The 17126-nt window shown below is 38.0% G+C and overlaps 1 protein-coding gene across 5 annotated transcripts in view; it reads right to left on the reverse strand.

Annotated features, from left to right (window-relative positions):
* The window catches only part of GRID1 (glutamate ionotropic receptor delta type subunit 1), a 542571-nt gene that overhangs the window by 42594 nt on the left and 482851 nt on the right, over positions 1-17126 (reverse strand). For all 5 annotated transcript variants that reach the window (XM_009465956.2, XM_087766071.1, XM_087766069.1 and 2 more), the window contains 4 exons: positions 13114-13215; positions 11561-11758; positions 9202-9526; positions 7692-7830 (listed from right to left, as the gene is read on the reverse strand). In XM_009465956.2, the coding sequence (XP_009464231.1) occupies positions 7692-7830; positions 9202-9526; positions 11561-11758; positions 13114-13215 (764 nt within the window). The remainder of the gene's footprint in view (positions 1-7691; positions 7831-9201; positions 9527-11560; positions 11759-13113; positions 13216-17126) is intronic.

The raw sequence follows: 17126 nt of genomic DNA on the forward strand, positions 1-17126 counted from the left end.
AACACGCAACAGATTAACAGAGTTGGAAGCTCATGTATGTCCTGTCTGAGCTGACAGCAAGTAAGCCAACAGGTACAGCTTTCCCTTCTTACAAGTAGGTACACCTACTTTCAACTCCATCTCATTGTTTCACAGGAAGTAACTTACTGTGATAAAGTGCTTACTAATTACTGGTAGTTTTGCAAATGCAATTTACTTCATTGTTCTGGCTGCAGGGTTTCTTTCAGAGAGACTTCCCGACTCTGAATGATTTGGAAACCTATGCAGAAATATGCACTATATTACCCTATAATAGAACAACCTGCATGGCTTTTATAATAAAGCCCATTGTTACACTAATGACTCTGACCAGCATAGATGAATAGTATAAAATATAAATAAATTTACAGGTGTTTTGTTTCTTCCAGGCAGCTGTTTCACTAGCAAGTGTCATGACAATATTTATATTTTTTTCAGGTTCTACCTGGCTTCCCACTTTGAGGGTCTTTGTTTAAATACTCTTCTGACAGAGATATATACCATAGGAGTATGTAACAGTATCTGTCTGTCCAAAAGAATAGCAAGCATGGCCAGCAGGCAAACACATGGAATAGCATATTAACATGCAAAAAGCAGTTAGGTAATTTTGCATTGTAGGTCAAATAAATATCTATCTGATATAATGAAAAAAATACTAGTGCTTTTGCAGGAGTGAAACTCAAATACTTGAGCACACTGGCAAGCCTGCTTTAATGGTTGTTCCACACCCAGAATCCCTTTCCAAGACAGAATTCATTGTGAAGTTTTTCTTCTTACTCCTGTTTTTGTCCTTAAAAAATGGTGGGCTGAGGTAGTCTTTGCAGTTAGGAGGTGTCTGAAGCTTTAAGGCCATCTCTGTTTGAATTGCTGTAGTGATCATTATTTTACCTTTTTAATATCCTGTTATATTAAATTTCATTATCAGTTCATATAAGACATTAAATCAGCTTCTTTAGAGAAAAACAAGAGAAATATAAATATCCTATTTGGCAAAAGTCTTCTGTTACTGCATTTTGTATTGTTTATCCCTTAGGAGTCAAATAGAAAATAAAACCCAACAAAGTAAGCCATAGGTACCGTCCTTGTAATAAAAAGAAACCACATACTACAACAAAGAAGGCTGAAGTCAGGGGCCAACAAGATTTAATGTATGCGGAAAGCATACAGCTACTCTACTGTATGGACAGCCAGTGAATAACCTATATTAACATGAGAAAATCTGACTTAAAAGGTGACTCAATCTGAACTGAGAAGAGACTGCGTATCAAATCTCAGATTTGAACCAATCCATGTACACTTTGATAGCCTGTCATGAGGGTTGTTGCTCTTGCTCCATTTTCACAAAAATCTTCCAAAGCAAAAGAAAAAAATAATTAAAAAATCATTTTATTACCTGCACAGATGGTAGATTTTGCTAACGTCATATCCAAATCATTTTGTTCTCTAAACTGTATGTGAATCTGAATGTTAATACCTCAACCCACTTAAGTCACAGAAATTCCCAGTAACAAGAACAAATGAAGAGATGCTATGATATAGGTGTTGTAAAAGTAGAATTGAAGAGGGTGTGGAATCACAAATCTGTTGGTTTTCCATTGATCTCCAACATATGCCACATTTTTATAATGGCAACTGGAGAGAGAGAATGCAAGCTTGATTTTCAGCTGTGCATTCTTATTTTTCCCAGAAAAATGTCCTTGGGAAATATTTGCACTTATATGCTTGCCTGCTTACTCAATTACAGAAGTAATTAGGATCCATTTTAAACCACAGTTGAAAGGCATATGCCAACATTCAGAAAGCTTTTAAAAGGCTCCAGACTTTGTGAAGCCCTGGGCTTCCCAGAAGCACCCACTGGGCAACACCATGAATCAAAGTGAAATGAAAAGATAGACAATGGGGGTTCTAGCACTGGCAACAACACAGTGTCTTGTCCTGAACAGTGCCTGAAGGCAAATGGCTGGCAAGCTCTGCCCTTGAGCACTGCTGCCCTGCTGCATAACTTGCAGAGCATTTCCCATGGCATTTCTTCCATGTGGTCTAAACAGGGAATGTTCTGGAAAGAAAAAAAAAGTTTTGAGTTTTTGTCCTTGCTCATTCACTTGCATCTTTCTTACACTCTTTTTTAGCCTTCATTTTTATGGATGAACTTAATCTAGTTATTTAATGATTGAAGCTTTTGCTCACAGGCCTTAAATAATAATCACAATAATTATTTTTTATCATGCTCATTCATACATGCCTCCTGTCAATGTGCCTGAGGTGCTGCACAGACACTGCAAAACATAGTACAAATTGAACATAACAAAATTAAACATAACAAAAGAAAATCCAATGAAATATTTAGAAAGCCACATATGATATTAACAACAGAAAGGTTGTTTTCAAACACAAGGATTTTCAAGGCAAAATCACTGCAAATAGAGAGAGATCCCTGTGAGGTTCTTGCTACCAACCCTATCAAATCCACTTAACTACAGCAGATGAAACCTTTGTTCATTTCCCTCTAGCTGGCATCTTCAAAATACTTCCCTCATTTTCTTCTAAAACATTCTGAGATTGTTCCTGTTTTGTAAGCAACACAGAAAATCTATGGTTTTTTGATACCTGCAGAGCTATTATAATATGGTCATTTCTGGCCATCATCTTTAAAGCAGCTAAACTGACAACTTGTCATATAAGATATGAAAAAAATTGTTGTATGGAAAGGGAACTGAAACAGAGAAGAGGCTAAGCTTGCCAAGATCAAACAAAGCTTGTGGTAGAAAAAGAATTTGTACCCAAGTCTTCCAAGTGCCAGACTATCACCCCAACTAAGCTTGCAGTACATCTTCAGCTGTCACCAAAACACATGAAATTTGGGGATTAAAATGCAAATAAGGAAATCTCAAATCATGAAACAACAGCTGTGAACTTAAAAGCAGAGCTAACGTGCGTTTGTATGCAGTCCATGAATGCATATATACAGATGCCTTTCAAAACATCCATAGCATGTGCAAATGTTAAGGATCAATTTCATAAAATCTTAAATTTAAATTCTTTTGAATTTGCAAATAGCCTACTTTTTTATGTCCTATTTTTCCTGCATGATTCTTAACCTCTTGTCAGACAAGCTCTCCTAAACCTGAGCTTCAGAATATCTGTGCAGCTACTGAACTGCATGTAGTCTGCTTGTTAACAAGAAATGAAACTGGAAGTTAAGTCACTGCTAATTAAACTCATAATTACAAATGGAAGGTCAGACGGAAGGTCCAAGGGCTGCTTGAAAACGTAATAAGACAAAAGAAAGAACAAACTCTCATGTAATAATTCAGCCCTTACTTGGCAGACTGATCCATTAGAAGACTTCTCAGCTGCATACAGTTCTGAAGGCAAATATTAGAATAATAAATGCAAATTATATGGGTTTAAATAAGTTTGTCAAGGATTAGCACAGGCTCTATACATTACCTAGACTTCTAGTTAAAAGCAAAAATTAAGAATTGCTAATTTACAAAGTTAGAACATGGATCACGGCTTCTTATCCTGAGCTCCAAAGTGGTTGCCACCAGCACATTTGCAAAAAATACCTTCTCTTTTGGAACTGGGTAACATTTTGCTCCTTTATCCCCATGCAGTCAGGAAATCTGCTTGATGGTTCACTGCCCTGCCTGTGAATCTCCATGAACGCAGAAATTGTGAGGTAACCACTACATTGCCTTTGTTCCCTTGTTGTGAGGTTGGGGCAGAGAGAAGATGAGAAGAGCACAAGAGGTAATTTAGACAGAGGATTCAGACAAGCAGTATTAAAAGAGCAAAGGAGTGCAGAAGTACCAACCATTAGCAACTGGAAAATAGAAGACAGCTGAGGAAGGTTCACACTATTTTCTGCTATCCTCAATCTTCTGAAGGGTCAGAGGTTTTGATGTGGGTCTCAAATGCCACGTTCTGACCCTCCCCACCACCCTGTCATAGTGGCATGTGTGATGGGCACATGGGACGTGTGAGGAGCAAGGCAGCACATGCAGCTGTGCCAGACCAGAAAGCTAGTGCCTCTCCCTGTTATCATGCTTGTGATAAAGCTCTTGAGGGTTTGGGAAAATCCAAGGAGAAGATTTCTGTTCTTTCCAAGATAAGCATGTTTCTTACATGGGATCTGAGCACCTGGACAACACAGCACTTGGGAACCCATTTCGGCTTTAGGAAGTCTCTGTCAGGAAATACAGAAATACAGGCAGCATATCAAAACTGCTTTCTGCTTTGCCTCCTGCTCTGGGTATGTCACCTTTCTGTGAGCCACAGGCAGTCCCTGAAACTCGTGGCAGGGTGGAAAAGTCTTCTGAGATTTGCCAATACCAGATTTAAAAAAACTTATTCCTTCATCTACAGGCTTTCATCTGACGTGCTAATTCTAAAAATCTGCCTTCCAGCAGTTCAGCTTTGCTTCAGTGAATGTCTCACGAAACCCCTTCTAATAAACATCATTTATGATTTCTATGACACACTTGTTTTGCAGTGAAATTGTGGAGGTAAGGATCACTGGGTTGATTGACACCTAGTTATTCAATCAAACATACTCCTATTCTGCTAGTTACAGACCACACATGCCAAATTTGATGCTGGAACAACTTTTATTAGGCATTTTGGAGGGGGCTTGGGAAGAAAATCAGTCTTGTAATGAAAATCTTAACTATGTTGCAGCTACTGCAGCACCATAATACTATTTTCTCTCCTGCTGGCAATTTAGCAGCAGCAGTACTGAACACTAGAGGACTTTCCTATGGAGGGAGAGATAACAGCACACATTTACTGAGAGCACAGGGGGTTGGTTTCTTAACAATGGAAGTATACACAGATGGATTTGGTGAGCAAGTTTTCAGCTATAATTCATTGTGTCTCCTTCGGTGGGAAAAATTGATTCCTTTGGAACGGAAAAAAAGTATTCCTTTCTGGGTCCATAAAAGATATAATGCGGGCAAGCTGAGTGGCAAATTTAGAAAGGCGAAAATAGTCACTCCACATCATATGATGCTGAAGCAAAGTACTGCGGGGAGCTGAGACACCAGTCCACAATGCATTCATATAAGGCAGTAATTTACTTTCTCAGGAAAAATATTTGTTCTAAATCTGACACAACATTTTATAAGATGTTTCTGCTAAAGAGTGGGGACATGAAAATATCTTCATCATAGCTTAGAAATGGATGAAGGCTCAACAGAGTTTCCGGAGAACCTGTTTCTTTACCCCACCTCCTCTCTCCTAAGGCACTAGCAGTTTTCAATGAGAGGGTTTAGTCCAGATCTCTCTCTCTCTCTCTCTCTCTCTTTCTGAGAAGCAGGATGTCAGGGACATTCTGCAAACCTTGTAAAGTAGCCATGGGCAAGCCAAGACAAGCAAGTCCCTTAACTGGCTCAGTTATGCCAACCAGTGATCAAATCAAAGAGTTTTCTGACAGCTATCATTTCAGATTATTTGGGGAATGATTTGGGTGCCTAAGCCAAAGCATCCGGGACCACTTTAGACACTCCAGACAACATGAATAATCCACATGGTGGCTGACAACACCTAATAGAGATGTCTGCCCTTATAGCCAAGTAGCTGGAGCACAGGCAGTGAACCTTATGGCAACTTAAATTACTCTAGATATTTCTGGTTTGGCACCTGAATTATTCTGCTGGCATTTGCAGATCACAGGAGAGTGCTTTCTTCCTTCTGTATCCTCACCTTGTGCAGGGGGATGTGATATTGGGAACCTGAAAAGTGGCATCTGGGCTCTAAAGTCCCAAAACAACGCCAAGCAGCTCCTTTACCCCAAAATTGTCTCCCCCTCCCTCAAGATTCTTAGCAATGTCCTTTCATTTTAATAAGAAGGGGAATCAAAACCACTAGTAAATGTTGTAATAGCTCAGCCTCAAAGGCCTCCTCTAATAATTCATAGTTCTGCTCTTAAACCTGTGTCTCTTTTTGCAGATTGCTTACTGCATTTCAACCCAACTTTTGTCCTCCTCTGAACTTTGCTGAGTTTTGGGAGGTGCTCAGTACACCAAGCAGACAATATTTTCTGCCATGAAGGAACTAGAACTTTCAGGAAATTTTGAGAAGATCATTATTCCGGATAACTATTTCTCTCTTGCGTTTCAAGAGCAATTTATTCATTGAGCTTAACCTTATTCCCATTACAGCCAGGCCTCGCACATACTCTGCGGTAGTTATATTCTGTTCAGTTTCTCATGTTATCTCCAGAAATTACTTGCAGTTCTTATTTCTATTAACTGTTAAAACCCATTTATTTTGGCCAAACTAACAGAAAATTAATTTAAAAACAAAACTTTTTATTGTTTTGGGCTGGGGTTGTTATTATTATTATAACACTATATCCATACAAAGAATTACATTACCTGCAAGTACACAATGGCAGTTAAAAATTGGAAATACTGTTAAATTCATGTTTATGAGAAAGGCACTTATTTACGTCCTTCTGTGCAGATACCACAGAGAAGGCCAAAGTAGCTTTTTTGCGTGCCAGCCTCACCTAAGTGCCAATGCCTCTGTTTCAGGAGCTGAGCACAAAGATTACAGTCCCAGTTTTCCAGTGCAACCCCAAGTGAGACCAACAGAGTAATTGTGTCGCTCTCTAGCACCTAAAATCCTTGGCTCAGCATTTTCTAGGAGGAGAGCCTGTGTCACACTGCCTGTCCTCTGGCCACCTCTCCACTCCATCACCATCAGACCAAACATGAGATACCAGGCTCTAATCCTGTCAACATTGACCATGGAAGATCAACGGCCCTCCCAGTACTCCATGACAGTGTGAAGTTGGAAGTTTTGTCTGTGTTTTGAGAGAAAAATTGAAAACATTCTTTAGCCTTTAAATTTTCTGAAGAAAAACAAATTACACACACACACACAAATTGCCACCAAACAACCAGCAGCAATCTGGAGCTGCTCAGAGGTCAGGTGTATTGAAAATATTTTCATTGGGTATGGATTAGTAGGCAAACGGCAGGGGAGAGAAGTCAAAGGTGCAAGATAAATTGGGTTTGTTACAGAAGCTGTAATTCATCATCGCAATATTGCCAACACAACTGTAGAGAATTGTATATAAATTTAATAAAACAACTGCTATATTACATCTATTATCCTGGAGTCAGGTTCGGTTATCTTTTCCTCCTTGAGAAGAAGCTTTTTCTGCAAATAATGCCACTGAATCTGGCCATTTATATTTCGGCCATTTATATTTTAAAAGATCACCTATATTACCTTACATGCAAATAACAGTATAAAAAAACAGTGTATATCAAAATATTGAGAACATAAAATTACACACTGAAGGTGAGAAATGAAATGTTACATAGTTCCCTAGAGGTGACAGTTCCATCTGATGTTCAGCAAAGAAATAAAGACAGCTGAAGCAGTGAGAGCTCTAGTTAAGCAAAATACATATAAACATGAAAGTCATCTCATCTGGAAAAATACACAATTAAAGTGCCATTGTCCCCTCCATGCATCTGTCAAAACTGCTTGGGGGTTGTAGAAGTGAAGGAGAAGGAGGGTTAAGAGAAAAGCAGCCACTGCAAATAAGCAGAGTATTTTATTAGAAAGTTATCTCCTTCTTGCAAGAATGAGTGCTCAAATGGATAATACCTTTCTGTGAAATCCAGGTTTCTGGCTTGATGTTAAGAAGAGGCTCTTACCTTACAGGATTATCCATTCTTGATACTGTGAGAAATGCTGCTAAGTTCGCTGTGTAGGAAGAGCACACGATAAGAGTGAAGAGCCACCAGCTTCCCATTACAATGCGCATAGCCACAGAATTGACAGTAGATTCCCCCCCTGCAAACAAACAGAGAAAATGAGGGTCTCTCAGCAGCTTCCATTTACGATCACCTTCTGTGTGTCCTTTTATATTAAACTTTGTTGGAGCTACCTCTCTGCATTTCTGCTTCCCCTCCAGGCCGCCCTTTCACTGTGAGAAAAGCACTGCTTCCATTAAGACTGATAATTTACCTTTTCTCCGGTCAGCCTCTTGGCCCTGGATACTGTTCTAGAAAATAATCTTTCAAAATATTTCCCTTGGGAATTATTGAGGGTCAAATCTACAGAACATGAAAAATATTCTAAATAAAGAAAGTTTAATGGTGAAGCACAACTAATATAGTAATATTCTGTTTTCAATGACCATTTTAGATTTCGAAAAAAAACCACAAAACTGTCCAATGGTTTGTGTGCTATCTGTGCTGTATTTAAATCTGCAAAGGCTGAAGCATTAGTGCCTTTACTTGTTACTCTTTACAACATTTCAAATGTGAAGATTTCTCTCTAGCAGGCTTCAAGCACAGTTATGCCTGAACATTGTTGGAGACCAAACCTTATCATACAGCTGGTGCAAGTCAATTCAGCATATGTTTGTGCTCATTATATCTTACTGTAGTTAAACACATCAGGGATGCTACCTTAATGAGATGAAGGACCAAGTTTCATAGCAATAGTAAGGATTTTCAAGCTGAAGCTTTATAAGCTTCCAATCACAATGAAAAAACTATAGAAAAAAGTTAACAACATACCTATATGTTAGCATTCAACAAAACCTGCCTTCCAAGAATAGTACTAACATTATAGATATGGGACAAAAACTGTGTGGGCAGATTTTGCAAACAAATATTTACGAAAGTAACTTTGTTAATGGTAGCAATCCTACTTAATTCAATAGGATTAGTCCTATGCCTAGAGATTCCTGAGAGTGTAAAGTTAGTTACATGACTACAAATCATTTTCCTATTCAGTTCAAAGAACCAAAAGATAACCTGTCTCACATTAGTCCAAAAACACATACATTTCTAAAATGAAATTAATTTAAACAACTAGAAAAGGTACCAGTTTCAGAGTTGGAGAAGTGTTGTAATTCCACACCAAGCAGCTCTGTAGTTTATTTGTCATGTGATAACTTTCACAAAGTGGAAAAGCATGCATGAAATATTTTTTCTGGACTTACTGAGAGACAGAAAAGCAGAATATAACCCCCCAAACTTACCTACCTCATCCCACTTTTCATCAGCTGGGCTAATAAAACATATTACCTCCCTGTATGAGCCTTCTGTTTCATCTTTAGACCGTTCTGGCCAAGACTAAAATGTCCTGACCAGCTTTACCCAAGGCAGAACATTTCTGAACATCCATCAGTGGTGTTTATAAGAGAGTAAGTACCTTGCTGAACAAAGGCGCCGTACACGACCCAGATGGCACTGTGGAGAGTGGAGGAAGCAGAAGGGCTCGGCTGGGAAGCGTTCTGTGCCCTGACTGCCTGGATGCGGTTCAAGACAAATATCAAGACACCAACTATAGGGATGGCTGCAGCAATGCAAGCCCACACCGCAAAGTCGAAAGGAGCAAAGAGAGAGAAGATGTTGATTTTTTCTTCAGGCTTTTTGATTAAGATCCCCACGGAATAGTCCATGTACCGCTTGCTGAAGTCCACAACACTCTCCCGTTCTGGTGTTATAGTGATGGCTGAGATGGCTAGGTCTGCTCTCTGCGAGACAAACGCAACAGATCAGATCTTTTCCTTTCACCATCAATTCTGCCAGCATGAGCCTTAAGGAGAAGCTTTTTAAGAACCATGCATTTCTTTCTATAATTTAACACATTTAGACAAATTAAAATAAATTGTCTAAAAATAAAACCAGAATCATTTGAACGCTAATTAATTGCACTTGTCTAAAGCAAAATAGTGAAACATACCCTGTCAAAGTGTTGTAGAACAAAAAACATCACCCTGACTCCACTCCGGAATGAGTGCAATTTATTTAACCTTTATCCCTCACTTGTTTTTCAAAGGACACCTAAAACTCCAAACCATATTAACCTGGTGTGCTGCAAACAATAAGAAAGAAACACCATTTATTTAGCTTGTGTGTTTCATAGCAGGGTGTGAAGAGCTAATGTTTGTTGTTCTCCCTGCAGAGTTGCCAACTGCCCATATTCATGAAGTGATTTCATATGACAACTGGGGGGAAGATTCTGTTTGGTTTTTTACTATGAATAAAGTGATAGCAAAAACTAGTAACTGGAAGAATGCATCAAAGGGAACTTAGCTCCTGAAACTGCTTGGACCTCAACATTTAAAGCAAGTAAGCAAGTAGGTTGTACATGTAGAGGGTCCTTAAAGAGTATGCAAATTCAATGAAAGATAAAACAGGTGTTAATAAGTAAGATTCCCAAAGCTTTTAAAGAGCTGCAATTAGATTTTGAATATTTTTCCATCCTAATAAAAACAGTTCTCTTCAAAAAATATAATGTACTTTCTCTTTCCTATCTCTACATTTTATTAGGAAAGTAAAGCAAATTTAGGTGAGGGAGGTCTGCTTTGAAATCCTTTGGAGTCAGTGGAAAAGCTAGTAGCAGAAATACCATTTAAAAAATACCATAACAGATACTTTGTTGCTTCAAAGAAAGCAATTTCCAAAAAACTAACAGAATTTCTTACCACATTTTCAAATCAATGAAATTCAAACAGATTATGTCAATGCAAAATAAGTAAAAAGTTCTTTATATTTTCTAGCACCAAGCAAGAATATCACATTATCATAAACACATTTGCTATTGCTTTAATTGCTTCTACTTCTTCCTAAACGTCTACTTACCAGATGCTGAGCTGCCTACTTACTAGATAATGAGAAAGCCTTCACTTTCAATAATAACTCCACTGCAGAAGAGTAACCTTTTCTACAAAGTGCAGCAACATGGAATATTAATTCCTTTGATTCTCCTTCTTGATTAACATTTGTCCCATGTCAGATAGTGAGAACATGAACAAAATACTCTCTAATTTCATTCTCCAGGAGATTCTAAGCTATGGACTTTCCCCATTTACTTCAATGGACTTCAATTAACTTATTCCTGATTTGCAAGACTGTAATTAAGAAAAGAAATTTGGTCCTCTCTGTTTTAAATGAATGAATAATCTTTAGATCAGTTTAAATTCTGGTCCTTCAAAACACTTCTTTATGGTTTATTACTAGGGACACTTTTCCTGTTTTGGAGTCAAACAGTTGATCATATCAAACACATTGCCATAAAGTGACCCAAATATAGTCATACCTACAAACAGGTAGCAAAGACATAATGACACAAATTAAAATAATAGTAATTAATATTTTAAGAAGAATACATTTTTTTTGCTATTTTCTGTAGTCATTCATTCACGCACACATACATGTCCTCTCTTCTTATTCTTACAACTATGCAAACACACAGATTTACACTGATATAATTTGCGTTGCGAACAGTTGGGAGTAAATAGAACAACAGACTCTCTAGTTCCTATCCTGTGTACAGGGTCTTGAATTGCACAGTTTACACCACACTCAAACCACCCGTAGCTCAGAAGTGTTCTGCACTGCTGCTTTCATCCTAATTCATTCTCTTATAATTTGGAATGAAAGCTCTGACACTATTCCAAAGAGTCTTTTTCTTTTTTTTTTCCTCTTTTTTTTTTTCTTTTTTCCTCTTTTTTTTTTTTTTTTTTTTTTTTTTTTTTTTTAAATGCAGCTTCTTCTCTGTGTACCTTGTTAATGAGTTCTCCAATCATGCCATTCCAGGAGCTGTTTTGAAGCTGCTGTCCATATTTGCCGTCAGGAGCTTGATATATCTCATACTTGAAGCCAAGATTCTTGGCAAGCGCATCCAGGACGTCAATGGAAAATCCTTTATATCGTTTTGGTTGCCCAAGTATGTTCTCCGCCACCATCACAAAAGGTTCTTCCTGAGAACAAAACAATATCTTAACTGAAACTTGAAACAGTTTTTTTTCCACAGTTCATGAGAAAAGGCAGAGACTCCAGAGGACAACTCAACCCCCTCTAGCGGTTTCCTGGTGTCTGCAGGATGAATTGCTCTCTGAAGTACCTGCTTCTTTTCACTGACTATAAAGAGGGCACAGATACCTACCTTAGATGTTAAGTTAAGCACATGGGTCCTAGATAGGAACAATACTACTGTCCATCTATCTCGGAGCATATCAGATTTAGAAAACCCTCTTTTACAGACAATAATTAAACTTTTATCCAGGAGACATACTGAAACAAGAGCTAAAAATGCTGCATTTTGTGAATATTTAAAAGTTTTAAAATTCAAAGAATAACCTTCATGGTTACTGGTTCCTGGAGTATTTTATATTAAAGTATGTTTTGGGACAAAGAAAATGCAGCATTTTGTGGTATGTTTTCTGTCAGGCATGGGCTCTCCTGTGGGGGAATGCAGGGCCTGCCGGTGGCACAGCCATCGCAGTTGGCCACCTTTGCAACCTGGTACTGACATTCTCATGGAAGGGATCTGCTCACCTCACACATAAGCTACAGCACAACCTTGCCTGTCACCAGACAGAGGAAAGAAAACTGTGGGCCGAGGAGAGTGCCTTAATGATCTTATGTGGTACTTCCTATTTGTAACATGATTCAGAAAAAGAGAAATAAAAATCACAAAAAGACACAACATTCTGCAAGCTGCAAACTACAATTTTTTAGGCAGGAATGCATTCAAGCCCTAATTTGCCCCTAATTTAGTACTTAGCTGACAGGAGCTCTGCTACCACTCCGGATACTAACAGACAGTAGTCCCAAAAGCGTAATGATTTTTTGGAAAGACTATGCCTTTCTAAAAGATATAGTTTATCTCAATGGGAATTTATTAGCTTGATGGAGGAAACACTTGATTAAATTTTACAGCCTGCAGTGTACAAGAGCCAAGATTAGATTATCATAATTGGCCCATCTGATCTTAAAATCCATGAAATGCTGGAAACTGCATATCCCAGTTAGAGTGCAGTATCTGGAACACACCCCTGTGCACTCAGGCCCTGGGCTGGTTCCATGCCCAATAGGAGTTACAATGCAGAAAAACAGCATAAGCAAACAAACAAATGCTCTGTGTCTCCGACAGTGCACAGCTTCACATAAAATAATAGAAGACCATCATCTAGCTTCCTTGCTTATGTAACTGATCATCTAAAAATACAGAACTGAAAATGATAGGGAAAAATACTGAGGGAAGTGCCCAAAATACTCAGTAAGATTCTTTTTATTTTGAGCATTCATTTCCTAAACTCAAATAGGATCATACCAAGACAGTCACCACTTTGAGTGTCAGTCCTTGTAAGTCATTGCCCAGACGTCGTTCTTGTAGACTACCATTCAGTCCTTTCTCAGAGTCCCACGTTGCCAACTAGAACAGAAAGTACACTGAGTCTGAAGGACTGTTAGGCAGAAATCTTTCAGCATTTACATAAACATTTAACAGTAGCTTGACCGAATCCAGAACTGATATAGAGAGGATAAGAGAAGTGTGTGTTTTCTGACACAGAATCAGAATTAGTGAGATTCGGAGGACAGACATAAACGAGTACCTTGCCTGAATGCATTTTTATCAATGCCTGTAACATAACTGCTCTATTATCTCTAGGATTTGTCATATTATTTCACTTAGATCACTGATATGACGTTTCTCTCCAGTAAGTTTATATTGCCCAGCAGTCTTCAGGATTATCTGTGGTCTCACTACCCCACATTTCCCTCTCTGCACAGATCCCCTCCTACTTTTCAAATCATTCCCTACTGCTTATCAAAGACTGAACTTTTTTCCTGCTGCATAACATTCTTGTTCACTGATGGTCATAAATTCTTGACACAGATTCTATAGTGTCAAACTGTCTTCTCTTCTCTCGAGCTTTCTTCAGATCCTATCTTAAGTCCTATTTTCTTTCTTCATGCCCTACTTCTACGTCATCAGTAAAACAATGACAGCCTCTCAAGTTCCCAGGCTCCTGGTGATCAAATATCTCATATCTACCAGTACTTCATGCGTCTGCTAGATGTACCTGGATGCATGTTTTCATGATATCTCCCTGGAACATTACATCTAAATATTTTATTTTTCCATTAAATGTATCACTTCAAAAATCAATTTTACTGCATTTTCTGAAGAGAAATGCAGTAAAATTCAATAGAATAAGTTCAACAGAAAAGTCAATCTTAAGTGACCTTTGGATTATTCAAACTAAATATGCTTTTCAGCAGCAGCAGCAGTCAGACACTCCTTTTGTCTTCAAACAGAATCCATGGTGTCATTTTGTTCAGAAGAGTCATAAATAGTATCAAGTAGAGACAGTTTCCTCCTTTTTTTTTCATCTCTACTCTTAAACACCCATACTATGCTCACATATGTGGAAGCAGTGTTGTTAGCTGAAGGCATGCCCTGTAGACATTAAACATAGTCCAAGATCTGTGAAATGTGGCTTCTTCCTGCCAGAAGCTAATTTTCATGTAACAAGTCAAAACCTTGGAAAGAACTTATTTCACTGAAAATGCCTATGGCTAGATGTCCTACATGATTTATTTCTATGACTTCAGTTTTATCCTAAAGCCTCAAAAATCAAACCAACAAATAAAATGTCATGGGAGAGATCTGTATAGTTTTATTTTTGTTTTGTTTTGCTAAACTAATAAATAGGGAACTAGAAAAGAACAGGATATCCAATGAATATTCAAGCCATCATAACTATCACAACTGATGAAAATTATTCTATAGTCACTAAATATTCAAAGATGACACAGGAGAGGAAAGAATTAAGCTACACCACCTTTTATCCAGCTGACCTGGAGGATGGAGGAGGAGAATGACTGAATAATATTCAGCTTTCTAATGACACTCCTGAAAGCTAAATATCTCAGATTGAGAACTCTCCCTCTGTGATGCCAGTTTGGAGTGACAGATGAACTTCTGTACATAAAAGTGTCTGCAGCAATACAGGTAGATAACTATAGCTATGGTATTTTTTAAATTCGAATGTAGATGATGCTTGCTCTGAAATATGTCCAGATGTTTCTTAGCTTTTGCTACTGCCAAACAAAATCGACCAATTTGTCAGCTGTCATAAATCAATATGGTTCAACAGACTTCAAAGACCAGTATAGGTGCATGTGGTATGTATTGTGTCTCAAACCTGTAAAGAAAGTTTACTGTCTAAGCCTTCTTCAGCTGTCCTGTGCAGTAAGTATATGATAAAGACAAATGGAAGGTTTTGGCCGAAATGGCTTGCACAATCTGCAGATGATGATTAAATATTTATTAAAAAATGGGAAACGTAACACAATCATTTATTACTTCACCACTGGTGGACTGACATTTAAATTCCTTCTCCCATTCCTTTTCTTTTCAAAAACTCTATCTGATTTCATATCAAGGCCTTAGCCTTTTTGAATACTGTACATTTTGCATTCTGTGTTAACACTAAGAAATCATAAAAGGAGCTGGAAACATGCCAGTGCAAAAACATAAATTTATTCCTTTTATTCAAAAGGAGAGAGACAAAGAGTCCTCTTTTACACATCAGGGGTAGGTGCAAGCAGGAGGAGCATATTCCACTTCAGCACAGAACTCCATAGTGTTCTCTATGGAGACACAAGCTATGCAGATAAAGTCGATAAATGGAACATGAGGAAAGCCTTTTCCAGAGGTTTTTTTTTCCTGTGCATCCTTGTGCTTCAGAACATTTCATTTGTTCAGAAGTGTGCCAATTTTAAGTTCCACTTCTTGCAGACAGAATTTTGGTTTTAGGACCGATGTATTTACAGATACGTCTACCAATTTGTGACAGCTGACCTGTCAAGATCAGTGCCCGAGAAACTAATTTCCAGCACTGTTAAACACAATGAGTACTGCTGTTATTTGATAAGGCAGTTAGAATTTCGTTCTTTGTAGAAATATGTACGATGTTCCTACCAGAATTCTGAAGCCAAAGGTTATAGCGCAGCCATCAGTTGGTAGGAGATAAAGGGCTTTTAGATCTGATTATAACAAACAACTGCTTGCAGAATCAGCACTTGCAGGATGTCTTTCAAAAATCAATGGTCTCTGAAACATATATTTAATGGCAGTCTGGGTGGGTTTTTTTTTTTTGATTCTCAAGTTATTGGGTCATGGGAATTCAAGTTTTGAAAACAGCTACTTTATTCAAGGTTTTCAACTTAAACCTTCCTAGCTTCTCTTTCTGAAATAGCCATATTGCTGGGAATCCTGTAGTTCTAGCAATACATCAGAAGCTCAATCATTCAGTAAAGACAAAACAGAGAAAACAACTGTGAAATTCAGACAAAAGATGTAATTTGTTGGAAAATTCTGACTCAAGACATGCTTCTGACCTTTATCAGTATTTACTTCATTTTCAACCAGGACTGCAAGGAAAGGCTTGGAGAGAGAAAGTCACAATTTTAACATTGTTTTCAACCTCCACAAGCAATGTATAGCTCCAAACACGCATACTCAACACACAAATGAAACAATTACATGGCCATACAACCTCAGAATGTCAAATGATAAAGGATGTCATCAAAAGTATGCTTCGTGAACCTGCTGTTCAGGATTTTGTCCTGAAAGGTATTGATATCTGTTAGGACCTCCAAAGAAAACTTGATGTCAGTGTAACTTTGGTGTTCCTGAGTTCCCATCAATAAATTAGAAACCAAATTCTACAAAGGAGTTTCATGACTTTGTTAATGATGCAGCTGCTGGCTGCCCAACACTTACTTGAGCGATTAGTTCCCCAGGGGAAATCATATTGAGACGTCATGGTAAACTCACACCAGAGAATATCAGAAACAACTCCACAGAATTGTGAAGACCCTCATCAGCACAATGAGGCAGACAATCCTTCTGCTCAAATAAATCAAGGCTGCCTGCATTAAGCACTGATTTGCAAGATTTACTGCCTCCTGTGAACTTGATCAATAGATTGAGAGCCTGCATGCCACTTCCTTTAGGAGATGAAACTGGTGATAAACTCAGTTATTTGTTACATATCTGTTTGTTGGCAAGGTCTGCATGTTCATGCTGCTCTACTGCACAATAATTACTTATTCCTTGAATCAGGAACTTGAATTTAGTTTTCCTAACTCTGGTGTAAACACTCACACCACTGGACTATGGCAAATGTCTGTCTCGGGCCCAAACAAATGGAGATGAAAATAATCCCAAACTACTAGTAGATACAGTTGAAAACTGACATTAGCATAAAAAGTAAATATTTAATGTTTATATCAAAACAGTGAATAAGATCATCTACATTATTATAGTTTATG

Source organism: Nipponia nippon, unplaced genomic scaffold, assembly GCF_047370975.1.
Source record: "Nipponia nippon isolate SJK-2023a ecotype South Korea unplaced genomic scaffold, ASM4737097v1 scaffold_3, whole genome shotgun sequence".
Taxonomy (NCBI): Eukaryota; Metazoa; Chordata; class Aves; order Pelecaniformes; family Threskiornithidae; genus Nipponia; species Nipponia nippon.